General features: G+C 43.6%; 1 protein-coding gene across 6 annotated transcripts in view; it reads right to left on the reverse strand.

The window, feature by feature from the left end:
* The window catches only part of LOC126100634 (uncharacterized), a 93,609-nt gene that overhangs the window by 17,445 nt on the left and 48,493 nt on the right, over positions 1–27,671 (reverse strand). For 3 of the 6 annotated variants that reach the window (XR_007522192.1, XM_049911261.1, XM_049911263.1), the window contains exons 7-8: positions 17,232–19,047; positions 4,692–4,869 (exon numbers count right to left, since the gene is read on the reverse strand). Coding sequence is in view for 4 of the 6 variants with exons in the window: in XM_049911261.1 (XP_049767218.1) it covers positions 4,692–4,869; positions 17,232–19,047 (1,994 nt within the window). In the remaining 2 variants the exon portion in view is untranslated. Of the gene's footprint in view, positions 1–4,691; positions 4,870–17,231; positions 19,048–27,671 lie in introns of those variants that run through there. The other 3 variants (XR_007522193.1, XM_049911262.1, XM_049911264.1) reach the window with 3 other exon arrangements.

Below are 27,671 nucleotides of genomic sequence, written 5' to 3' on the forward strand. Positions count from 1 at the left end.
CTGTTTGTTAGTAAGTCCTAAATCTAATAAATCACAAACACAGTCAAATATGTGTATTTTGTTCACTTGGTGTCGGTAAAAAACTGTACTGAATGTCCTCCATAAATTAATGAATAAAGCATTGACCTAGGAGCTACTTATGATCTAGTACCTTGTAGATCTTGTGAACATATAGAGCAAGCTGAGTTTCAAAAGATAGCCGTTTGTGTAATCCATTGCAGCTGCACAGAACTTTAGTAGCATGGAAAGCAGATCAGCACTGTAACCAGGCCACAGCCACATCTTGCCAGCTGGACAACACCCATGATGATACAGCAATTCAGCAAACACCACCACTTCTGAATGCTCCTGCATGCCAATGACCTGGGAGTGGACAGCATTCAGGAAGCTTCTGCATTTGACCGACTGCTGTATGACAAAAGCTGGGACCTGTCACCAGACTCCACTCCACATGTTTCCAAGTAACATAGAAACATGGCTCATCTGCAGACTCAGAACGGGGCAATGGTATTTAAACTCCCAGGTTCAGCCCTTCGCTATCAGCACAGCTGGGCCATGCTATGACATACAGACTGATCCAGTCATCACAGTACTTTTGACACAGCTATATTTGCTGTCCGCAGATCGTGAAGCAGCAATCACCCTCTTACTGCCTGAGCCTGGGCCACCAGCCAGCTGCTGCTGCCTCAATGGTCGGAACTGCACACCGAGTTCCAGTCACCTCTATGCCGTCTGCCACCCGCAGCCACTCTACAGCCTGCAGTTCCATGACCATCACCCACATAGCCCTGCTGGGCCTGCCTACCTGCCTATCCCTGGCTACCACCTGACTCATCCCTGCACGCTGCCTGCTGCAGTGTGTTCCATGTTTGTGTATGGTTGTTAATAAAGAGTTTTTCAAAAAAGACTAGTTGCATACATAGTCTGCATCTCCAACCACCTCCTGCGGACAATCACTCCCCCACACCTTCTGAAAGTACAACTGATGATGATGATGATGATATTTGGTTTGTGAGGCACTCAACTGTATGGTTATCAGCAGCCGGAAAGTATAACCCATTACACTATTTTCATTCCTACGAAGTATATTTTCACCCTCCAAGAAGGCCATAACACACAAGTATACAACATGTTCCATGATCCTGCAACAGATTGACTTTAACTATACAGGCTATTACATTATGTTCTTCAGTCCATTAACTCTGAAAACTTGAATGACTTGCAACTTTTTCCAGTTGCTTGGATCATGCCAATGACCAACAATAATCTGTTTCTAGAAATGGAGCAAGTTGTGATGTTATCTTGCATAATCTACGTAGAACCATGTAAATATCACATTTCTTCCACTGAACGATTTAAGCTGATTTCCTGTTGCTAGCATATATCTCAGTACTTCTCATCTTCTTGTTCACGCTGTGATTGAGGAAGAGGAACCACAGAATGAACTAAATAAATATTTATTTATTTATTACATCAAAACACATTTACAAAACAGATTAAAAAGTGTACAAGTGGATATCAAGAAAACAAACACCTCACATTATTAAACTAAACTTTCTGACCAAAATGTGGCCACTTCAAATGCTTCTGGTGACCATGTCCTCCACTATGCATGTGACAGGGCACAAATTGTACTGTAGCAGATGGTCTGTGTTCTACTCTTCTTCACACTCACTCACACACTGTGAACACCACATAAATGTCCCACTTCTCAAGACTGACTCTGCCTCTGGTGCCATTGGAGCATAGCCTTAACAGCCTACGCTCCAGGTCTTCCAAGTTGCCCAATACTCTGTAGAGCCTCACTCCATGATGGCAAGCATAGTGGCAGTGTGCATAAATATTCTGTGACTTGTACAATTCTGTGTGTTGTGTTAGACTTTCAACTTAGTTTAGTATTCCATTCTTCATGCGTTACTGAATCTGACGTACCTATACATGTGAGTGTTAATGTGTTGTAATATGTGGAAATAAACCATTAACTCTCAGAAGTTAACCACGCCCCTATATGTGTGAAAGGAAGTCTCTTGTCCAGCACCAGCCACTAATTAATTTTCTGAGTCCTAGCTTGCTACTTTTGGGTTTGCTTGCTGACGTGTTTTAGTATGTGTCAATAATGATCTTAATAAACTGTTTCTTGAATTCAGATGATTGTGTACTACCTGATATTAAAATAAAGAAGGGCGACATATGTTAGTGCCTTGGTCATTTCTTCACAATTGCTGCTTCAAATGTCAGGCAGCATTGTATCAGGTGATACATTTTTTCTGTGTTAAGTAACAATATACATTCCCTCACAGCCGTAAAACCTATGAATCCTTTGAATGGTAAAGGTTTTATGCACCGGCATAGAACTTCCCAGCACTTTAGGAAATGAAACTCAATAGAAAACAATACAATTTGGAAACATTTTCGATGTATGGCAACATATACACTGCCTATATCCGTATTACAAAAGTATGAATACAAGTTCCACCAAATACAACATGGTAACTTCTGAAGCACTGAAATTGAGATTGCACTGTATGACGCAATTTTGTCAGCCAATCATAGCCTATGTCACATGATCTCACCATCCAATGACAGCCCACATTCAGAGCATAGGACACATGAAGTAGACAGCCAAAAACATCATCACTGTTAAGTAGTGCAAAAACACAACTAGGAAAAGCTAATGGTTTAAGTTAGTATACACACAGTGTAGCTACAAGCTAAGCTTTTACATATAATACTGGTCATCAAAAATTTTTTGCTGTTTCTTCCCAAGGTGGGATCTGAAGTGCACAGCATAAATTGCAGCAGATGAATATTTCTGACATGCACGATTATAAATTTCATTGCTGTGAACCAAACATTTCGTGGGTTATCTGGCTGAATATATGTTCTGCCGAGCACTTCCGACTTTTTCATAGAAAAGTCGATTACGTGTGATATTGCTCAATAATTCACTTCATACCTTTCTTTTTTTTTCAGATTAATTACAATTACAAACTATTGATATGCTGTTCCCATTTTATGCATCCTTGCTCCGATTTTTTTTTCTTTTATCAATGTTCTTTTATCATATTGTTTTGTATTTGATCTCTGAGGGCACATCACTGAACTTTCCTTAAAAATTTCATTTCAGTCAACAGTATTTTTCTTTTACTTTTCTCAGTTAAAGGCAAAGATTCACTTCCATTATTTTATACAACTTTGACTTGGCGTTTTTCAGTCTTGTCACCCTATGTACTGCATATTGTGCAATATATCATAGATTACCTTGCAAAGAGTAAAACAATAACTGGTAAATACAAAACAAGTTGTCTGTACAAAACAAACGAAAACAGACACAAGAGTATGGCAGCCACAGATGCCAGTTTTTCAGATCTAACAGAATCACATTTCTGTAATATTATCTATTCCATGGAGAAATGTTAAAGAAAGTGCACTGGTCCAAAAGGGGACACAAAAACAATGAATGAACTTTTGTACCAAGAAGCATAGTCTTTCATTACCAAAGTGAGAGCTTTTTATCCTGCCCTCATAAATCTGGGAACAAGGAACGTGTGCAAGAAATCCGAGAAAGATGTGGTTCTCTCAGTGGGGTACATTAGTTTGAAAACTCTTGGCCAAGCAATTCTCAAGTAATGTTGGTTAGTAAGGGGGCTTTCCGAAGTTGGATTAATCGAGAGACGAAGATTCAAGAACAAGTTTATTTTCCATCATGGTGGACTACAAAAGAAGTGTTCTGCAAAACAGAATAGTTTACTCCGATGTTGAGTGTACATGATCCATGAGGAGTGTGTACTGATATTCTTCCTGCGACTCTTATGCTACATACATAGGAGAAGATGATGCATTCTGACTTAACAACAACATACCAGCAGTCATTCTTCCCATGGACCAAATGGGACATGAAGTAAGAAATATGATAAAGGTACAGAAGCATCCTTCAATAGACACTGAACAGTATATATGTGTAAGTCTATGACATATAATTATTTCCAAATTTTCAGAGAACATTATTATATACCCTTATCTGATAACATTTCCGGAAATCAATCTTCCACAGCGAAGTTGATTTCTGGCTACTGACGAGTGACAAATGCTTCTGATTTTACAAGTGATGTGTCTCCTGAATATAACAGTTAACAGAATGACAACTTATGATTTGGTTTCACACACACACACACACACACACACACACACACACACATTACAACTGTCATCTCCAGATGCACATGTGCCTCGTGTGTGTGTGTGTGTGTGTGTGTGTGTGTGTGTGTGTACTTTGTCTGATAGCTTTAATATCCAGCAGCCTAGCTTTACTATCTAGCACCCAACTTTTAAGTGTGCCTGTTTGCTATTTGATGCCTCTTCTATGTGATGAGTAGCAGTCTATCTTAATTCACATTGTTCTCTAGCAAATCAGTTGCTCAATATTTCAGGCTCACTGTGCTAACTTAAAAATTAAATTTGCACCTTACGTATGTTAATCCACAAGATTTCTGCACTAAACTATCTCAGAATCACTAACACCAAAATGTATGAATAACAGCAAAATTAAGTATGGAAAGATATTCAATTTAATTATACTTATAATGACTGTATTCTGGCATGGATCAATATGTTATGATAATATAAAAATTTGAGTTTAGATCACATAGCTTAATTTGCCAGAGATACTAAAGCATATGCAGCTGCCTTACCAAGAACCTCTGATGCCACAGATGATGGAGGTGGTGGTGGTGGAGGGGCTAAGCCTGCAGCTAGCAAATTACGACACTCTTGCAACCGCTGCTCACGAAGGCGTGTCATCTCTGCAACACAGTGTCGCCTCTCTTCTGCATTCTGCACATAATCAGGACGGCGAGACCGTAGTAACTCCTACACATAAGACATTATACAGTAAGAAGTGTGTCTTCAAGCAGACTGTAATGTTCTGCAATATTTTACCATATGGTGACTTTTCAAACAAAACCATATGCAACTAGAAAAACAAACACTGCTATTTCAATTCACGTATTTTCCGCTAGAAAGAAGCTTATGTCTGCTGTCCTCTGGCAACAACACAAAATTTCTATCTTCATTTAATCCTAATTGTGCCTATGAGCACAGATCATCACTCAATACACAGAACTAAAACAGAACTAGTGTCGAGTAGCTAACAGTCACACAACAATAGATGATAACATGCTTAAGTTTTTGATGAAGTATTTCCTTAACATACATGTTTTTAGCGAACAGCTGAAACCAAGGGGAAACTACAGCCATAATTTTTCCCGAGGGCATGCAGCTTTACTGTATGGTTAAATGATGATGGCGTCCTCTTGGGTAAAATATTCCAGAGGTAAAATAGTCCCCCATTCGGATCTCCGGGCGGGGACTACTCAAGAGGACGTAGTTATCAGGAGAAAGAAAACTGGCGTTCTACGGATCGGAGCGTGGAATGTCAGATCCCTTAATCGGTCAGGTAGGTTAGAAAATTTAAAAAGGAAAATGGATAGGTTGAAGTTAGATATAGTGGGAATTAGTGAAGTTCGGTGGCAGGAGGAATAAGACTTTTGGTCAGGTGAATACAGGGTTATAAATACAAAATCAAATAGGGGTAATGCAGGAGTAGGTTTAATAATGAATAAAAAAATAGGGGTGCGGGTAAGCTACTACAAACAGCATAGTGAACGTATTATTGTGGCCAAGATTGATACGAAGCCCATGCCTACTACAGTAGTAAAAGTTTATATGCCAACTACCTCTGCAGATGATGAAGAAATAGATGAAATGTATGATGAGATAAAAGAAATTATTCAGGTAGTGAAGGGAGACAAAAATTTAATAGTCATGGGTGACTGGAATTCGAGAGTAGGAAAAGGGAGAGAAGGAAACATAGTGGGCGAATATGGATTGGGGGAGAGAAATGAAAGAGGAAGCCGCCTGGTAGAATTTTGCACAGAGCATAACTTAATCTTAGCTAACACTTGGTTCAAGAATCATAAAAGAAGGTTGTATACATGGAAGAATCCTGGAGATACTAGAAGGTATCAGATAGATTATATAATGGTAAGACAGAGATTTGGGAACCAGGTTTTAAATTGTAAGACATTTCCAGGGGCAGATGTGGACTCTGACCACAATCTATTGGTTATGAACTGTAGATTAAAACTGAAGAAACTGCAAAAAGGTGGGAATTTAAGGAGATGGGACCTGGATAAATTGAAAGAACCAGAGATTGTACAGAGTTTCAGGGAGAGCATAAGGGAACAATTGACAGGAATGGGGGAAAGAAATACAGTAGAAGAAGAATGGGTAGCTTTGAGGGATGAAATAGTGAAGGCAGCAGAGGATCAAGTAGGTAAAGACGAGGGCTAGTAGAAATCCTTGGGTAACAGAAGAAATATTGAATTTAATTGATGAAAGGAGAAAATATAAAAATGCAGTAAATGAAGCAGGCAAAAAGGAATACAAACGTCTCAAAAATGAGATCGACAGGAAGTGCAAAATGGCTAAGCAGGGATGGCTAGAGGACAAATGTAAGGATGTAGAGGCTTATCTCACTAGGGGTAAGATAGATACTGCCTAAAGGAAAATTAAAGAGACCTTTGGAGAACAGAGAGCCACTTGTATGAATATCAAGAGCTCAGATGGAAACCCAGTTCTAAGCAAAAAGAAGGGAAAGCAGAAAGGTGGAAGGAGTATATAGAGGGTCTATACAAGGACGATGTACTTGAGGACAATATTATGGAAATGGAAGAGGCCATAGATGAAGATGAAATGGGAGATATGATACTGCGTAAAGAGTTTGACAGAGCGCTGAACGACCTGAGTCGAAACAAGGCCCTGGGAGTAGACAACATTCCATTGGAACTACTGACGGCATTGGGAGAGCCAGTCCTGATAAAACTCTACCATCTGGTGAGCAAGATGTATGAGACAGGCGAAATACCCTCAGACTTCAAGAAGAATATAATAATTCCAATCCCAAAGACAGCAAGTGTTGACAGATGCGAATATTACCGAACCATCAGTTTAATAAGTCACAGCTGCAAAATACTAATGCATATTCTTTACAGACGAATGGAAAAACTGGTAGAAGCTGACAGCGAAGATCAGTTTGGATTCCGTAGAAATGTTGGAACACGGGAGGCAATACTGACCCTACGACTTATCTTAAAAAATAGATTAAGGAAGAGCAAACCTACATTTCTGGCATTTGTAGACTTAGAGAAAGCTTTTGACAATGTTGACTGGAATACTCTCTTTCAAATTCTAAAGGTGGCAGGGGTAAAATACAGGGAGTGAAAGGCTATTTACAATTTGTACAGAAACCAGATGGCAGTTATAAGAGTCGAGGGGCATGAAAGGGAAGCAGCGGTTGGGAAGGGAGTGAGACAGGGTTGTAGCCTGTGTGTGTGTGTTTGAAGTTTACGGGCGCTAAACAGCGTGGTCATCAGCGCCCAAACGCATAAAAACAGGAACACATGCAGTGAAGGGACTAACACAAACAGCGAACAAGGAGAACGGCTAAAACACACAGACCTGACACAGTTCCAAATCCTCACACACAGAGGCAAAACGAGAGGAGAAGGGAGACACTAAAAAGGAAAGGAAACACAAGGAAAAGAGAACAGAAACTGAAGGGAAACAAGGAGGCAATCGTGACTGGCTGACCTCTTACCTAAAACCTGGGTGAGCCAGTCACCCAGCAGCACATTAAAACCCTCTCCCTAAAATCCGAGGCAACAAATTGGACAGGACACAAAACCGTAAGACCTTAACTACAGTCGTTGCGTCATCTTGTAAAATAGAGGGCAAATCCGGTGGCAAGGAAACCACCGCCCTCTGGTCAGAGAATAAAAGACAGTCAAGTAAAATGTGGCGGACAGTAATCTGGACGCCACAAGAACTGCAGATTGGGGGGTCCTCCCGCCGGAGTAAAAAACCATGCGTTAAGGGACTGTGCCCGATGCGGAGGCGAGTGAGGAGAACCTCATCCCACCTGCACGACTGGTAGGACGTATGCCATGGCCGCGTGGTAGCCTTGACCAGACGCAGCTTATTGTCACCGACTCCAGCCACTCCTCTTCCCACTGACGCATAACGCGAAAACGCAGGAGGGAGGTAACAGCATGGAGGGGGACGGCACATTCAACAACGTGAGGGAGGGAACGTGCATCTTTGGCAGCCACATCCGCCAGTTCGTTTCCCCTAATACCAACGTGCCCCGGCACCCAGCAGAAGGACTCCTTCCCCTGCCGTTGCAGGTGGAGGAGGGCATCATGGATGTTCTGGACGACCGTATCCGCTGGGTACAAGTGTTGCATGGTCTGAAGGGCACTCAGGGAGTCAGAACAGATGAGGAACTTAAGACTGGGAACACACCTCATCTGCTCCAATGCCCGCAAGATCGCAAACAATTCGGCATCAAAGATGGTAAACGCCGCAGGAAGCCGTAACTTGACAACTCGATCGGGGAAAACAACAGCACAACCAACAGAGTCCCCCAGTTTAGAGCCATCCGTAAATACTGGTACATGGCCGGGATGCTGGTTTAAAATATCATAAAATAAGGAGATAAAAACAAACGCAGGAGTGCAACTCCTCCGGTACTCCGACAAGTCTAAAAGGACGCTGGGCCTCTGGAGCAACCAGGGAGGCAGGCGAGTAAAACCGTGTCGTTGGGGGGCCACACGCTCCACACCAAGGGACTCAAGCAAATGCTTGGCACGAATCCCAAATGGTCTCGTTGCCCTGGGACGACTGGAAAAGAGACGTTCCATAGGCGGTCGGGCAATGGTAAGGTACGCAGGGGAGGTAGGACAGGCAAGGAATTGACACACCCGTCGCACCATGAGGAGTTTCCGCCGGATGGCGAGCGGCGGTTCCCCTGCCTCAGCACACAGGCTGGGCATGGGACTGGTACGGAAGGCACCAGTGGCCAGCCTGATACCCTCATGGTGTACTGCATCAAGAATCTTCAGATACGAAGGCCTTGCTGACCCATACACGGTGCAACCATAGTCAATACGCGATGCGCCCGATCTGCTCCCCAGGACCGATGGCTCAGACACTTCACTTCAAAATATTCAGTGCCTTCAGGGCCCGCACCTTGAGGTCTTTAAGGTGAGGCAACCACGACAACTTTGAATCAAAAGTGAGGCCCAGGAACCGCACAGTGTCGCTAAAAGGAAGAATGGTGTCCCTCAGACGCAATTCAGGGGAGGTAAAAAGACGTCGAGAACGATTAAAATGAACACACACACATTTGTCTGCAGAAAAGGTAAAACCCGTCGTCGCAGTCCATGCCTCTAATCACTGTATCGTAAGCTGCAACTGCCGACTAGCAGTGACAAGATTGGAGGAAGAACAGAAAACAGCAAAATCGTCCACAAACAAGGAGCATTGGACAGGACTCTGGATAGTGGACGTGATACTGTTAATGGCGACGGCAAAGAGGGTGACACTTAAAACGCTTCCCTGAGGAACACCATTCTCCTGCATATACAAATCAGATAGCACATTACCAACCCTATAACGAAAGAGGCGGTGGGAAAGAAAGGACCGAATGAAGATGGGGAGACGGCCACGAAAGCCCCACTCATGGAGTTGATTGAGGATATTGCGGCGCCAAGTAGTGTCCTACGCCTTATGAATGTCAAAGAAGACACCAAGACAATGCTGGTTACGTAGGAAGGCCTGCTGGATGGCCGCCTCAAGCAGGGTCAAGTTGTCGATAGTGGAACGATATCGCCGAAAGCCACACTGAGAGGGGCTAAGGAGCTGCCTGGTCTCGAGCAGCCAAACCAGGCAACGGTTGACCATGCGTTCCAACGTCTTCCCGACACAGCTCGTCAAAGCAATACTTCGATAACTGCTGGGATGCGTTCGGTCCTTCCCGGTTTGAGGAGAGGAATCAAAACCGCCTCCCTCCACGAGTCAGGGTATGTGCCGGATAACCATATCATATTAAAAAAATTCAGGAGAACTTCCTTGGAAGGCAGTAACAAGTGCTGCAGCATGCTGTACCGGATTTGATCATGGCCAGGCGCTGTATCATGAGCCACAGACAGCGCCGAATCCAGTTCCCACATTGTGAAGGGGCAGTTGTAGGGTTCAGAATTTGGAGACTGGAAGTCCAAGTGACCCCTCTCGATGGCAGTGCGGTAGCGGCAGAAATCTGGATCACAGTTCACAGTAGCGGTAGATTCCGCAAAATGCATGGCCAGTGTCTGGGCAATGTCTCTCGGCGCTGTGAGGAGACTTCCCTGATGCAGCAATGCCGTGACAGGGAGCTGGCCGAGTTTGCCGGAAATCCTCCTGATGGCTTCCCATACTTTCGTAGAATTAGTGGAACGGGAGATGGAGTTCAAGAACGATTGCCATGACCGTCGTTTGCTCTCTTTAATCACTCGCCGCGCTTTGGCCCTTGCCACACAAAAGGCCGCAAGATTGTCAGCTGAGGGACGGCACTTGAAGCGGCGCAGAGCTGCACGGCGGGCTCGGATGGCGGAGCGGCACTCAGTGGTCCACCAGGGGACGGACACCTCTTGGGATTACCGGGTGACCGTGGAATGGACAATTCAGCAGCATGGGAGATCACGGCTGTAACATGGTCTACCCATTCGTGGACGCTGGCACGGTGTTCCAAAACAGCCAGTTGGCTGAAAAGTGTCCAGTCAGCTCTGCAGAGGTGCCACCGAGGCGGCACTGATAATGCCACAGCCTCATCCAGGAGGTGAATCCAAAGGGGGAAGTGGTCACTAGAATGGAGGTCAGCAACAACCGCCCACAGAGCAGAATCCGCGAGTGCTGGAGAGCAAAAGGAAAGGTCAATAGCCGATGACGACCCGGAAGCAATACAGAAATGAGTGGGAGCACCAGAGTTGAGGATGCACAGTTCTTCAGACATCATGAGGCTTTCCAGAATGCGACCCCTGGGGCAAGTAGTCGGAGAGCCCCATAAGACATTATGAGCATTGAAGTCCCCCAGCAGAAGAAATGGGCGGGGGAGTTGGCTAATAAGGTCTGTGAGAGCCTCAGAGTCTATCACATCCTGAGGTGGTAAGTAGACTGAACAGACTGTGAGCCTCCGACCCACATGAAGGTCAACTGCAACTGCTTGCAAGTCTAACGAGAGGGAGCTCAGATGAGGCGTGCATGTCACGGACAAAAACCGCAACACCATCCTTTGCCCTTTGCCCCGTCAGATCATCTTTCCGATATACGGTATAGCCCCGTAAAGAAGGAGCATCAGTGGCCCGAAAATGTGTCTCTTGGAGACATAAGCACAAAGGGCACTCTCGTACAAGGAGTTGTAATTCGGCCACATGCGTCCTGAACCCATTCAGGTTCCACTGTAATATGGGGGCCAGTGATTAGGGTGGCTGAACTTTCACCCTTCCTCTGTGCTTCGGAGGAGAGCCCATACTCGCCGGAGATTTATTCCTGGGGCGAGAAGATCGCCCCCGGTCGACATCAATGTCCATCAGCTCCGATGACGACCCACGGGGGATGTCAGACAGTACGATGGCCTCGTCATCGGACCGACCCTGACTAGTCTCCTCAGGTGGCAAAACCTTCACCTTCAGCGTCTTTGTCTTGGAGGGCTTAGAATGCAGAGCCTTGTCTACAGGAGGAGCTTTACTCGCCGGGGCAGAAGGCGCCATAGGGGGAGAGGCAGGAAGTACCCCAATGTCAGCAACCACAGCCTTGTCCGACGTTGCAGGGAGAGCCGCAGGTTGCAAAACAACCGCAGCAGCACAAGTGCACTGGCAAACGCAGGTATTAGTGCTAACACTAGCAACCTCTGTTTGCGTAGCAACAGTGGCCATTGGTACCGGTTTCTTCAGAGCGGAAGTGAAAGATGTTGTAAACACAGGAGGTTGCATGGCCATGAAGAGCTTCTTGGCCTCACCATTGGGGATGCGCTTAGATGTTTTAATCTCCTGTATCTTCCGTTCTTCGAGATAGATGGGGCAGACCCGGCTCCAGACAGGGTGACTCCCAGAGCAATTCACGCACTTCACAGGCAATGAACAATCGGCTCCTTCATGGGCAGGCTGACCACATTTACCACAAGTGGCTATCCCATTGCTCCCCAACGTAGTATGCCCAAAGCGCTGACATTGAAAACAGTGCATTGGGTTGGGGAAATATGGCCTTACTGGCAAACGTAAGAACCCCGCGTTAACATGCTCTGGGAGTCGTGGGCAACTGAACGTGAGAATAAACGAGTCGGATTTGATTAGGTTCCCATCGACTCGTTTCATAATATGCTGCACGTCAACAATACCTTCATCAGCCCATTCAGATTTTAACTCGTCTGTGGGGATATCCACCAAGTCCCTACATGTCACAACACCCTTACTGTAGTTCAGAGTGGAGTGGAGCTCGGTCTCGATAGCGTACTCACCGAGACAGGTTGCTTTCCGAAGAGAAGTGACTTGACGGGAACTAGATGTCTCAACTAACAGAGTCCCATTGCAAAGTCGCTTCACAGATTTAAGTGTTCCTGCAATTCCCTCAAGACCCTTGTGGATGTAAAAGGGAGAAACCCTCTCAAAGCTACCCTCCTTCCGTTTAATAATCAAAAACACATTCTGATTATCAGCATGTGCTCTGTTACGACAGTCTGATAAATCTCGATCAACATTAGGCGCTGGAGGACTCGCAGCACGAAGACGCTTCTTCGATCGGGTGTGTTTTCCTACCAGTGGCCCACCCAAGCCACTGGTAGGGGGAAATGTAGAGGTCGAAGGGTCCATTGCGGTCCCACGAGCAGCTAGGGAACTAAAGGTCCGCTCAGACAGAGCCCCGTGTGCCTGAGTAAGCCTTATACAACTGGGGTGTGGCAGGTGCCCCAGAGGTTGCCCGCTTGCGACTGTTCCACCTCAACAGCCATGCATCTCATAGGCGCGGAGCACACCGGAAGATTGAGGGGTTTTTATAGAGGTTGGCCTTCCTCGCAATCCAGGCGGTCAAGCCAAGATTACCATTCCCCGCAGCACACAACATTCCACCGCCGCGCCATACGGTGGTCGCTGAAGCATGTCCGGGGGTTACGGTGACAGGAGACTGGCGGCGCTGACCAGTCCCCAGCTCAGGACCCCGGGGTCGCCAAGCCCGTACCCAGCAAATGAATGCTGAGCCCCTGGGGGGTTGTAGCCTGTCCCCGATGTTATTCAATCTGTATATTGAGCAAGCAGTAAAGGAAACAAAAGAAAAATTCGGAGTAGGTATTAAAGTCCATGGAGAAGAAATAAAAACATAGAGGTTCGCCGATGACATTGTAATACTGTCAGAGACAGCAAAGGACTTGGAAGAGCAGTTGAATGGAATGGACAGTGTCTTGAAAGGAGGATATAAGATGAACATCAACAAAAGCAAAACGAGGATAATGGAATGTAGTCGAATTAAGTTGGGTGATGCTGAGGGAATTAGAGTAGGAAATGAGACACTTAAAGTAGTAAAGGAATTTTGCTATTTGGGGAGCAAAATAACTGATGATGGTCGAAGTAGAGAGGATATAAAATGTAGACTGGCAATGGCAAGGAAAGCGTTTTTGAAGAAGAGAAATTTGTTAACATCGAGTATAGATGTGTCAGGAAGTCGTTTCTGAAAGTATTTGTATGGAGTGTAGCCATGTATGGATGTGAAACATGGAAGATAAACAGTTTGGACAAGAAGAGAATAGAAGCTTTTGAAATGTGGTGCTACAGAAGAATGCTGAAGATTAGATGGGTAGATCACATAACTAATGAGGAGGTATTGAATAGGATTGGGGAGAAGAGGAATTTGTGGCACAACTTGACAAGAAGAAGGGACCGGATGGTAGGACATGTTCTGAGGCATCAAGGGATCACAAATTTAGCACTGGAGGGCAGCGTGGAGGGTAAAAATCGTAGAGGGAGACCAAGAGATGAATACACTAAGCAGATTCAGAAGGATATATGTTGTGGCTCGCCGATCATTCAAAGCGCCGCCGCGTAATTACGCACGTCCAATACGTGCGGCGCTGTCTGCCAGCCATGCAGCAGCTGCGCCACCTAAGCGGCCAGCCGAGCAGCGGCCGCTAGACTGGGACTCGGTGCTCATTCAAATGCTAACGTGTACACATGTCTTGCTTGTCAACTCACTCTGTGACTCATATGTGTTGTGTCGTTGTGAAATATATGTGTTAAACTTGACGTTATAACAATGTAGGTTGCAGTAAGTACTGGGAGATGAAGAAGCTTGCACAGGATAGAGTAGCATGGACAGCTGCATCAAACCAGTCTCAGGACTGAAGGCAACAACAACAACAACAACAACAACAACGTGTTTTTAAAGGTGAGTAAGAAAGTATTTTCTGAAAGTTGAGCAAGAAATTGTCTTTTTCATGAACCATTCTGCTGTCCAGTACATTTCGTGTCTGGTGTGAAGCAATTCATCTGTGTATAAATAACTAAATTCCTTCCTGGACTTCCCAAAGAACTATCCAATCCTAAATACTGCACTTCTATTAAATAAATGAATCCTTTCCTTGTATCCATAATGTATGCCACAACAAACATTATGAGACTAATCCATAAATTGTGAATGTTTATTGAGTAACATTTAGTGTGGATCAAGGCCTTACGGCCTGTACCTCAAACAAATTAAAGGAACTGTTAAACTTTACTTGCTCAAGGCAGAGATACTGCTTGCAATACACAAGGTATGGCTTATGCCATGATACAGACTATTTTTAGAGTGGAGAATATGATTTTGAAATGAATTTATGTATTTTGTTGATAATTGTTAAATGATAATAACGGCAATGAATGCAAAAAGAATTTGTCTTGTGGCCAATAACAGATAAAAATGTTGAAGAGAATATGAAACATGCATGCAAGAGCATATTCAACTCTTGTTGGAAAGCATGAAGGAAGCTGGAAAGCCCTCAGTAATTGTGGATTTCACATTTAAAAACAGATTTGGGCTGCCTGCTACATATTTCTTTATATTCTGCTACAACCAAAATGGTTATAAGTAAAGCAACACAAAAACCTCCAGAAGTCAATACTTAGAGATTTAAAACAGTTCTGGACCTGAAAGAGAAAAAACTGTAACATCACCTGCAAATTTGCCATTTTAATTCTGCAAAATAAAGTTGTTCATAAATAACATTATTATAACATTCATACTACTATAATAACAGTAACCATTTATTTGACAGTTAGTAACACAGTTCCCCTGAAATTATTGTTTTAAAAGTTTTTTCTACACTGAAATTTCATGTTTGTTGCTTCAAATTGTGTTCTACTGCCTCTAAAATCAAAATATCGCTTTTCAGCGTAGTCAGTATTCGTACATTGAATGGTGGCATTAGTTCATCCCCAAAAATAATTTTAGCATTTTACAGGAAAGCTTCTATACAAACAGATATTTGTAGTTATATTAAGTCAGTATAACCTAATTGTAACACTACAAATCATGAAAGAGTAATTATCTCATGAACAAGGATTATGTCTTTTGTTAGTTGTGCACTGGAATCAAGATCACTGCCCAAAATATTGCAAAAGAATTCATTACACTTAGACTGCATGCAGAGCAAATATTACAGACTAGCAGTAAACAAACTACAAGGGCAATCACAAAAGTAAATCCCCTATATTTTTAAATATAGAAACCATAGTATTGGGGAAACAATAGTTACATCATTTTAAAGAGAATTTTCTACATAATCACCATTTTGGTCAATGCATTTCTGTAGACACAGTGGCAGTTTTACAATACCCATGTCATAAGAGCTCATCACCACGTCCTTCAGAAAATGTTGAACCTAATCTTTTACCGTGTTGTGACAGCACAACTGTCATTGAGACAAATGTTCCTCCAACTAAAGGAATAAGTGGCAGTTGCTTGGTACAAGTCTGGACTGTATGGTTCGTGGGTGATGACATTCCAACCAGAGTTTTACAGGAAATCATCGGTTTGATGGGTGACATGGGCATGCATCATTTAGGAGAATGCTTATGCCCTTGCTCGATGTTCCTCTTCTCTGGTTCTGAATTGCTCTTCCAAGTTATTTCAGTGTTTCACGGTACTTGTCAGTGCTTGTTGCTGTCCCAGCAAGCAGAATGTCGACCAGCAGTAACCCCTTGTGCTCCAAAAATACAGTCGTTAGGACTTTATCAGCAGACTGTGCTTGTTTGAATTTTTGTGGCTTGGGCGAAAAGAGATGCCGCCACTTGCATGACTGTTGTTTTGTGTCAGATGTAAAGTGGAACGCTCAGGCTTCGTCACACATGACAATCAGGTCCAAAAAGTTGTCCTTTTCATGTGCAAAGTGGAGAAGAAATTCCATGGGAAGAATCAACTCACTGCCCTTTGTAGTCTTCTGTACACATATGCAATAGCCGTCTTGCACACGCCTTCCAATATTGCAACTTTTCCTTTAAAATCCTGTGGATTGTGCTTCAGGAAATTTCATGAATCAAAATGCAGAGAGCATTCAGAGTGATCCTCTGATTTCTGTGCATGGTTTACTCAACCTTCATGACAGTATCATCAGAACTGATGGCCTACTGCTCTTTCCGCATTGTGAGTTTCAGTCTGACCAGCTGTAAACTCTCTACACCACTTATGAACATTTTTGACATCCATGCATGAGCATCCATATGCTTCCATCAGATGGAAAAGAATTTCAACTGGTTTAGTGCCTTTTGCATTCAAAAATTAAATATCTGTGTGAACTTTGCACTTGCAGTAGAGTTCAACAGAAGTTCCATTTTGAATAGCTGCCACGCCAAGACAGAGAATCTGAGTAAAGGGCACAAATGCTTATTTGGAAGCAGGAACAGTGCCACTTAAAAACAGTGTGGCTAACAATCTTATTAACAGTTTCTCCACATGCCCATAAAATGGGAGACACTTTTTTGGATTGCCCTCTTAGGTTTATTTCAGTATGGGGACAATGTCATACCACACAGTAGCTATATTTTAAGTGGTATACACGCAGATAAATTTAGAATTTCTCTTAGTTCTATCCTCTGCATCTTTCTGCCTCCTCCCCCCTTTCTTTATTCCTCCAGCTCACAGAAAACAAGGGTATGTTATAGTGAGAGTTCATAATTAATGTGTGCCCCAAATGTTAGTGTCAGCAACACCACAATTGTTGAGTTCTTGGAAGACAGTAGATTAGCTTCAAAATTAACAGAAAATTCTGAAACATACCATATAACAGGCCCTTTACACTAACTTATTTTAGAAATACTTCATACATACACTACCTGAATTGTTGTCTTATAGATTTTCTGCTCTGTTGTTCCCCTATCCCTAAATCTAGCAGCATGACCTAATTTTTCATCATTAATTGGATTGCTACCTTCTTTTCCTTTCTGGATATTGCCCCAATGGTTTCCTGTAGTTGTAATTTCTCCTTTCTTGGGTGGTCGCAGCGAAGGAACTTTAACTTTTATTACCTCCAATGACTTTCTTCTCATTTCTTCTTCTCTTTTTGCAGCATTTGGAGTTGCAGGTTCAAACGCCAAAATGTAAGCAAGTGGCTTACAGTCTCCATCTGGAGAGTTTGAAACTGCATTAATGTCAAAATGGTCTTCATTTTCTTTCTGTGTGTTATTGTTTATTTCATCTGTTTTGTCAGAATTATTCTGATTTGAATTGTTTGAATGCACATCTTCAGAAACTAAATGAACTGTTTCTTGAGATTCTATTTCCCTTTCAGATTTTTGGGAATATTTCTGTAGGACATAGCAGCAAGGGCATGCTTTTTGTTGACTAGCATTCACAAGGAACTGTTGTGATAATGCATACACACTTTCCTCTGAGACACTTTTTTTACAACAAGGGCACGTTTGCCTTTTCTGTCCAAAAGCAGTAATTTCTACTGGCATTTGGCAATCATCCAGTTTCTTCTCTCTATCACAGTGAGCATTCTTTATTCGCTTACTTTCACTGGTTTCATTATCACATTTCACAACATGATCACCTGAACCACCACTTCTGTTTCCTGCAGAATTTTTGTAACCACTGAGTATACTATCAGAGGTAACCTGCACAGAGATATCAGATGTAGCAGGAGCTCCCAAACTGTGCCCATTTACTTGTTCTCCTTTGTCTATTTTCATAGGCTTTTTACTGCCGTTCATATTTAAGTGCTTTCTCCTCACATTAGTACTTCTTGAAGCAGACAAAACAGGTTTGGCTGAAGCTAAAGATAAATTATCAGCAGTATCAGTGCCTCCTGAGACCATCCCCAACTGCCCAACACCCTGATAAAAAACAGCGTGAGAAGAGTTATCTGAAATTACTGGTGATGAAGAGCCAACAGTACTCAGACTACTGCCTTCTTTATTGATAACTCTTCCTTTCTCCACTTTGTAATTTCTATATGAATTCTCACACTGTGTACACTCCTTCTTTGAAGTACCTGACTCTGCTGCCGTTTTGTGTTTTGAAAAATGGTTTTCCTTTGCTGATTTCACAGCTTTTGCTATAAGATCCAACTCCCTTTTGCATTCACAGCAGCACATTGGAGCTCTCTCAACTCTGTTTTGTTGCCTATTGCTCTCCACAAACTGTATATTTTCTTTATGGTTTAAATTCTTAAAATCTGAGGAAAGATCGTGCATTTGGTTTGCTGTTTTTGCCTGTTTCTGTGTTTGAACAAACACATTTATTCTTCCTCTTTCCACACTTCCACTTTCATCTGTAACTGGAGTTTTCTGAGGAGGAGTTTCCAGAGAAACATAATCACCACTACAAGAACCTGGTAACTCAAGTTTCTCTGTTCTTGAAACCAGTGTTCTATCTCCAGATTTCAACTTCATATCAATTACTAGATCCACATGCTTTGTACGCATGTGCTTCTTCTCTGCTAAAATACCTGCACCTCTCTGTTCGGAATAAGTTCTTACATCTTGATTTACTGACACTGGTTTAGAGAAACCACCTCCATTCAGCTTCTCCCGAGCTATTTTGTTTGGTACATTTTTACTATGTACATAACATTTTGGTTTGTCTGCATTTTCAGCGCCAGTTATGTCTTGTGATGAACTGCGAGAAGGAGCTTCATGATCACCAGGCCTGAAACAGTGTGTTTTAGTTAGTGCTATTTCATAAAAAGGTTCCAAGTGTGGTCATAACTGAAAGAATGTGAGACTCAAAGTCTTAAAGATAATGATAATGCTTACCTATTCCCAAGCCATATCAACAGCATTAAAAACACATATCCACAAAAACTTATGCATAAATTCTTAAAAGTATTCCTTGTATTATTTTACCACAGAGCATACCAATTAAATTTATTTGGTAATATGGTAAGTAGATATTAACTGAAAAAGTGTAAAAAGCCTGTGTTCATTACAGGCATGAATTGTGGTTATACTAGTAATAATCTGGAAAACAAAAATAAATCACTAAGTTTGAAACTATTAAAAGGTAACTAAACATTTCCCTGTTTTTCACAATTTTTCACTTTGAAATTACTGCCACTTGACATCTGTATTACTCAGTACATCTGTACTTAATTCACATTCTTCTAGGTATTATAAAAGTGTTGTGACTCGCCGATCTTTTAAAGAGCCGCCGTGCAGTTACGCGCGTCCTCTACATGCGGCGCTGTCTGCCAGCCATGCAGCAGCAGCGCCGCCTAAGCGGCCAGCCAGCCAGCGGCCGCTAGACTCTGACTCAGTTCTGATTTGACTGTTAAAGTGTACGCCCGTCTTACTTTGTTTTCTTGATCTGTGACTTACATGTATTGTGTCGTCCTTGAAATATATTTGTTAAACTTGAGGTTATAACAATTGGCAACGAGGTAGTGAATTTTTCTTTTTCATCGTTGACCCAAAGGTTTCCATGGCTACTTTAGAGCAATTATAGCAAGGTCTCATTGAACAGCCAACGCTTCTCACAAATGTGATTCGTGATTTCGTCGCGGCATCCAATGCGGGGCGTCGCTCGTTGTTGTCGCTCCCTCCTTTTCCTCCTTACGACGAGACGGCGGAAGACTGGTCTGATTACGAAAAATGTCTTCGACAGCACTTCTTGGCATTTCATGTCGTGGACAACCAAATATGTAAGTCTCTGTTCCTATCGTGGATTTCACCTCAAATGTATCGGTTGTTGTAGCAATTGGCTCCTTTGAAAGATCCTGCGTCTTTGTCCTTTGCTGAAATGTGCTCACTTCTGTCTGTATATTTTCAAAAGCATACGCCTCTCGTGTAGTCTTTTATTGTTGCCAAAAACAACCGAATCAATCCTATCGCGCTTGGGCTGCTGAACTTCACGGCCTCAGTAGAAAGTGTCAATTTGTTACTGAAGTTCACAAAGAATCCTACGCTGATTCTATGGTACGGGATGCTATTACCTGATCGGCGCCCGACAAAGAAGTTATGCAACGTGCCCTTCAGTTGGCAAATCCGACTCTAGATGAAGTCCTATCCATCACTAAGTCTTTTGAAATTTCTCGCGCCGCTGGAGCGCAAATAGAGGCAGGGATTGACGTCGGGGACATACAACCTCTGTGCGCTGTTGTTGAAGCATGCGGCGTGTCCCCGCCGGCCGACATGGCCGCAGTACGCTCCCAAGCGCAGCCTCGGCCTAACCGTAAACAAACCTCTAAGAAACTGCAGCAAACCCCCACGGCAACTTCCTTCATGTGCAGGGTGTTTTACGAAACATTCACGAGAGGATTGTCCCCAACGTTGGGCCGTGTGTTACAAATGCAAAAAGAAGGGTCATGTGTCATCTGTTTGCAAATCCAACTGCAGACCTGATGTTCATGCACATGATGCTAATTCTGCTTCTGTGTCATGTGTAAATTGTACTTCTTCCCTTTCAGGGAAGTTATTCCTCACTGTCCAAATACTTGGATGGGATGTTCGCATGCAGGTGGATTCTGCTGCCACTATCATCAATTCTCAGACGTATCTTCAGTTGGGTTCTCCAATCCTGTCACCTGTCACTAGGCAATTACGGACTTACAATAAACAGAAGATTTCTCTCTTGGGACAATTTGATGCTGAGGTATCTTTCAAATCTGTCGTTCGCACTGTTCCCATATTTGTGGTCGACCATAGTAACACGGAGAATCTTTTTGGTTTCGATGTCTTTCACATTTTTGGGTTCTCCATAGATGACTCTGTCAATATTGTCTCTGATGCTATTCCTTATGCTCAATTGGATTCCTTGTCGACGACATTTTCTCCTTGGTTAGGCCGTACAAATGACTTTGAAGCTCATATCAAGCTCAAACCCACTGCTCAGCCTAAGTTTTTTCGCGCTCGACCCATTCCTGTGGCCCTTCATGATCGGGTCAAACGGGAGCTGGATCGTCTCACTGCTTCAGGGGCCTCGCTTCCTGTCACTTCCAGTGAGTGGTCCTCTCCTGTTGTCGTTGCTAAGCCCAATGGTGATATTCGTCTCTGTGGTGACTTCAAAGCCACTGTAAATGCTCAATGCCTCATCGACACTTACCCTATGCCTCGACCTGAAGAATTGATCACTAAACTTGCTAGAGGCCAGTATTTTTCTAAACTTGACCTGTCAGAAGCTTATCATCAACTTCCTATTGATGCTGCTTCCCGGCAGTTTCTGGTCCTTAACACGGCTTTCGGCCTCTATCAATACCAACGATTGCCATTCAGGGTTGCCAGCGCCCCTACTCTCTTTCAGCGATTCTTGGAACAATTATTGCTCACTGTCCCTGGGTGTATAAATTACATGGACGACATTGTTGTCACTGGCTCAACCACTAAAGAACATCTTCAGAATCTCCGCACACTTTTTCATGTCTTACAGACTGCCGGTCTTAAGTGTAATCTTCAGAAGTCAAAATTTTTTCAGGCATCTATCACATACTTGGGGTTTCAACTCTCTCGGGATGGTATTCGCTCGCTTCAACAAACTGTCGCTGCAATCGATGCCCTTCCTTGCCCTACATCTGTTAAGGAACTGCAGGCATACTATCACAGGTTTTTACCATCTGCTGTTTCAGTGGCTCAGCAGTTGCATCGCCTGTTGCATAAAAACATGCCTTTTCGCTGGTCCGCGTCATGCAATGCGGCTTTCCAGAAATTGAAGACTATGCTGAAACAGGCCCCGTGCCTGGCTCTATATCGACCTGGCCAACATCTTGTTCTTGCCATGCCCACCTCTCAATACGGGGTTGGTGCAGTCCTTGCGCACTGTTTTTCCAACGGTTCTGAACAACCCATTGCTTATGTCTCCAAAATGCTCACAGATGCCCAACGAAAGTATTCTCAAATTGAAAAAGAAGCTTTGGCCATTATTTATGCTCTTCATAAGTTTGGTGTTTTTCTCTATAGATCCAAATTTCATCTTGTTACGGATCACAAACCACTTGTTTCCTTGTTTCATCCATCAACGTCACTTCCCTGACAAGGTGGAACACCGCCTCCAGCATTGGGCTCTTTACTTGTCTCGTTTCAATTATAAGATTCATTTCCGGCCAAGGGCTCAACATGCAAATGCTGATGCACTATCTCGCCTTCCCATGGGTCCCGATCTGGCATTCGATAGGGATGAACTTCTGTGTTTCCACCTGGATATTGATGAGCAGCGGGTTGTGGACGTGTTCCCCATCACCGGGAACCGGCTGGCAGCTGCTACGGGTTCTGATCCTACCTTCTCCCAGGTTTTATGCTGTATTCAGAAGGGTTGGCCAGATCGTCCATCCGCTAAGACTTCTGATCCATTGCGGAACTACTACACTTTGCGTTACCGCATCACGGCCAGGGATGGTGTTATCCTCCTTTCCACCAACAATGCTTCGCTGCATGTTGTGGTACCTGCGTGTTTGCGTGCTTCGGTCTTGCGCCTCCTTCACCAAGGGCAGTGGAGTGTCTCTCGCACAAAATCTCTGGCGCGCCATCATGTGTACTGGCCCAGCATCGACTGAAATCACACACATGGTCGCTGCCTGTGGCCCTTGTGCGTCACAGGCCGCCGCCCTGAAGTCATCTTTGTCACCGTGGCCTTCACCTGAGAAGCCCTGGGAGCGTATTCATGCTGACTTCACGGGACCTTTTTTAGTTACTTATTGGCTTCTCTTTGACGCCTACTCTAACTTTCCTTTAATTGTCCGTTGCACATCGCCTACCACCGCGGCAATCACAAATGCTCTAGCTCGCATTTTCTCTTTGGAAGGCCTTCCCTCTACTCTTGTTACTGATAATGGTCCACAATTGGCCTCTTCCGATTTTGTGGATTTTTGTGCCCGTCACGGCGTCATGAATGTCACAGCCCCTCCGTTCCATCCACAGTCAAACGGTGAGGCTGAACGTCTGGTCTGCACATTTAAGGCTCAGATGAGGAAACTCCTGACTTCTTCTGCTGCTGATAATGCGCTTCTCCAATTTCTGGCTTCTTACCGTTTCACCTGCATGGGTGACCACAGCCCAGCTGAGCTCTTACACAGCCGACAGCCCTGCACGCTGCTTCATCTTCAACAGCCTTCCACCTCACGGCCGCAGGTGCCTTCGCTTGGCCGGTTCACCGCCGGCGACTTTGTATGGGTACGGGGAACGGCAGGCGGCCAAAATGGAGTCCTAGCCGCATCTTACGACACCGTGGCCGACGCCTGTATGAAATCCAGACGGACACGGGTGTTGCAGTGCGTCATTCGAACCAGCTTCAGGCTCGTGTGCCGGCAACGCCTGTTCCGGATGCCGCTACACCACCTTCGGCTCTACCTGACGCTCGGGATCCTGGAATCTCTCATTACTCACAACGCAGTCCTCTCACCATCATCTCGGTGCCAGCACAAAAACTGAAGCCAACAGGAGACGTGCCCATGCAGGAACCAGATGACCACCATCTGTCGGAACAACTCTACTCGCCTCCTTCTCCTACGGACGCGAACACATTGCCCATGTCTCCAGTTATAACAACCGGACTTGCCGCAACGGGCAGATTGGTGCACGGGGCCCCAGCAGATGCGGCCCCCACGTCTCCTGTCATTTCGACCCTTTATCATCGGGAGACACTTCCGTCCGTACGGTGTTGTGAGTCATCGATCTTTCAAAGTGTCACCGCGCAGTTACCTGTGTCCTCTACGTGCAGCACTGTCTGCCAGCCATGCAGCAGCAGCGCCACCTAAGCGGCCAGCCAGCCAGCGGCCGCTAGACTCAGACTGATTTGACTGTTACAGTGTACACCCGTCTTACTTTGTTTACTTGATCTGTGACTTACATGTATTGTGTTGTCCTTGAAATATATTTGTTAAACTTGACGTTATAACAAAAAGTCTTACACCCTCTCGAAGAACAGTAGAAGGCTTTCTAAATGTTCAGAAATGCAATGTAGGTATCATAGTTTTCCTTCTTGTGAATGTGTATTCTTTCTCTGACCATTATGCCCATTACCTTTCCCATTTCTTTACAGGCATCTCTCATCTATTCTGATAGTGATTCTTTGGACCCACCATGTTTTTCATTTATAGACGTCCCATACGTTGGCTTCCCATCAGATCATTTGCATTCTTGCACGTCATTCCTATGTCAACAATACAGCTAACTTTTCACATCAAGCGCCACATGGGGATTGAGTGTCACGTGAAACATTCAGGAAATTCAGACTGTGACAGTAGCAGAACAAAAAAGTAGGGGAGAAGAAGCGAAGGAGAGGAACAGACAAACACTTTGCAGAAATTAATATATCCATACAAGAAGAGTGAGCTGAAGAAAGGGCTCGTCATCATTATCAAAATTATTGGACAGAAAAAAATTAAAAACAGTTTCTAAGGAAACAGACGGGGATGAGGATGTAAGAGATATCAGAGGTGAGTTAATTTCAGTTAATTCAAATCAAAGTTGACAACAGAACACACACAACACTAGACAGCATCTCTCCAAATCCAATTTTACGATTTGAGTGGAGGTTACTGAAAAGTTGCTAAAAATAACAAATACTGTCGTCTCTGTGGTGTATACTCATATTGTACACAGTAGAATATGTTATCAGATAACCCATATGTGCCAACTCATTCTCATAAAGAATTTCTTGTGATTACAAAAGTATAGCAAAACTGAGCACCCACAACAACATTAACTTCTACCAGAGACTCTTAAGATCCCAGACATGTTAGTTGTACACACCAGTTGTCTCAGGAGTTCTGAACAATTAGACATTATGACTGTGACTTATTCAAACACCGCACATTATGGAGAACTTTCCACTATCAGTAGAACAAAATAATTGTATTTCATTAAGAAATACTAAATTTATCAGTTGTGATTAATCTTAGAGCGAAAGACTATGTGAAAATTGTATATTTACTGTATTTGGTGGGCAACTACTTTCTGTAATTTTGGTGGAGCATGTAGCATATGTTTGGAGGAGAACAGACACATGCTGAGGCATTCTTTCATTGGAAGCAGTGCAGGAGTGTAGTCATGATGGCCATGAAGTGAGTTATTTGTTTAATGGTCATTTCCTTTTGCCCAAATACCTGTAAAAACTTTGAAAAAGCATAAAATAATGCCTCAGTTGTTTCCGTGACCCGTTCTGCTGTGTGTGATGGGGCGTTACCATGGAGCAAGATGACTCTGTGTTGCTTTTTTCCATATTCTGGTCATTTTTCATGTAATGCTCTATTTAAATCGATCATTTGCTGTTGGTAGCAATCAGTGTTAACGGTTTCACCAGGTTTTAGCAGCTCATAATAGATCACACCCTTGTAATCTCACCAAACACAGTGCACTGTCTTCTTTCCAAAGCAATTTTGTCTTGCAGTGGATGTTGATGGTTTGCCTGGATTCGCCCATGGTTTATGACGCTTAGGATTCTCAAAATATATCCATTTTTCATCACCTGTCACTATCTGATGGAGAAACGACTTTCTTTTGTATCTGGCGAGCAGCATTTCTTAAGTAGTCTTCCAATTTGCTTGCTGTCTTTCATTCACTTCATGCAGAACTGATTTTCCTACTTTCTGCACCTTTCCCATAGCTTTCAACTGAAAAGAAACAGCTTTCTACATGACATTCAATTGTACCACGACTTCCCGTCGAGTCTGAGTATAACCTTCATCCTTGTCTTAGAACTTTTTTGGTGGTTTGCCAAGCTTGTTGTTTCTCACGTCAAAGTCACCAATTTTGAATTTTTTTGAACCACTTGAAACACTGTGTTTTCCCAAGAGCACATTCACCGAAAGCTTCGACAAGCATTCGATGTGATTCTGCAGCAGTTTCCCTCAAATAATAACAGAAAACCAGTGCTGTCTGCAAATTATAATTTGTAGGCACAAAACCCAACATGTTTACGGGTTTGAAACAGATACCGTTGTTTGGAACTTCTGTCCACTGTCAGCCATTAAAGGAAGCAGATGGTGCTGCAGATGTGGTCTCCTGGGCCTTACACTGATGGCTAGCAGAATCCATAAGGAAATTCCAGAGCACTTGCCCGCAAAAGGCAAAGGTCCCAAGTTCGAGTCTCATTCCGGCACACAGTTTTAATCTGCCAGGAAGTTTCATATCAGCACACACTCCGCTGCAGAGTGAAAATCTCATTCTGGAAACATTCCCCAGGCTGTGGCTAAGCCATGTCTCCACAATATCCTTCCTTCCAGGGTTGCTAGTTCTGCAAGGTTCGCAGAACTTCTGCAAAGTTTGGAGGGTAGGGGATGAGGTACTGGCAGAATTGCAGCTGTGAGGATGGGACATGAGTCGTGCTTGGGTAGCTCAGATGGTAGAGCACTTGCCTGTGAAAGGCAAAGCTCCCGAGCTGGAGTCTCGGTCCGGCACAGTTTTAATCTGCTAGGAAGTTCCAGTTTCACACTTCTACACCTGGTGTATCGATACAAAAACACAAGCATAACGTAATTAACAAAGAAGCTCTGAACACACAAATTTTATCTATACTCAAATGTAAATGTAACGAACTACTACGTTATATGGAAAAAGTGGTGAATATGATAGATCGAAATGGAGGGGAGGCGGAGTAGAGGGGGGAAATGAGTCTATGGAATGTGGCTGTGTAATAGTTACAACAAACACATTACCTAATGGTGAGAAAATACTAACTGACGGCTGCTACTGTAGTAAGAGTGTTTAATGAAATTTTGTTTTGTCATTAAGGACCAGGTCCACATTCTTTGATTGGTGTTTATTAACAGCCAAAATTTCAAATAATGCCAATTTTCTGTCTTTTGGTCATATTTGATATCATAAAAAATCCTATTGACATAAATCCTATATATAATATAGGGAAATATTCCACGCGGGAAAAATATATCTAAAAACAAAGATGCTGTAACTTTACCATTTACCAAACGAAAGCGTTGGTATGTTGATAGAGACAATAAAAAACACCAACACATACACAAATTTCAAGCTTTCACAACCCAAGGTTGCTTCATCAGGAAGGCTGCTTCACCAGGAAAGAGGGAAGGAGAGGGAAAGACGAAAGGATATGGGTTTTAAGGGAGAGGGTAAGGAGTCATTCCAATCCCAGGAGCAGAAAGACTTACCTTAGGGGGGAAAAAAAGGACAGGTATACACTCGCACACACACACATATCCATCCGCACATATAGAGACACAGGCAGACATATGTAAAGGCCTGTATATTTTGTGTGTGTGTGTGTGTGTGTGTGTGTGTGTGTGTGTGTGTGTGTCTATCAACATACCAAAGCTTTCGTTTGGTAAGTTACATCATCTTTCTGGAGGCCTATTTCTTATCAGTGTAGTT

This window comes from Schistocerca cancellata, chromosome 9 (assembly GCF_023864275.1).
Source record: "Schistocerca cancellata isolate TAMUIC-IGC-003103 chromosome 9, iqSchCanc2.1, whole genome shotgun sequence".
NCBI classification, from domain to species: domain Eukaryota; kingdom Metazoa; phylum Arthropoda; class Insecta; order Orthoptera; family Acrididae; genus Schistocerca; species Schistocerca cancellata.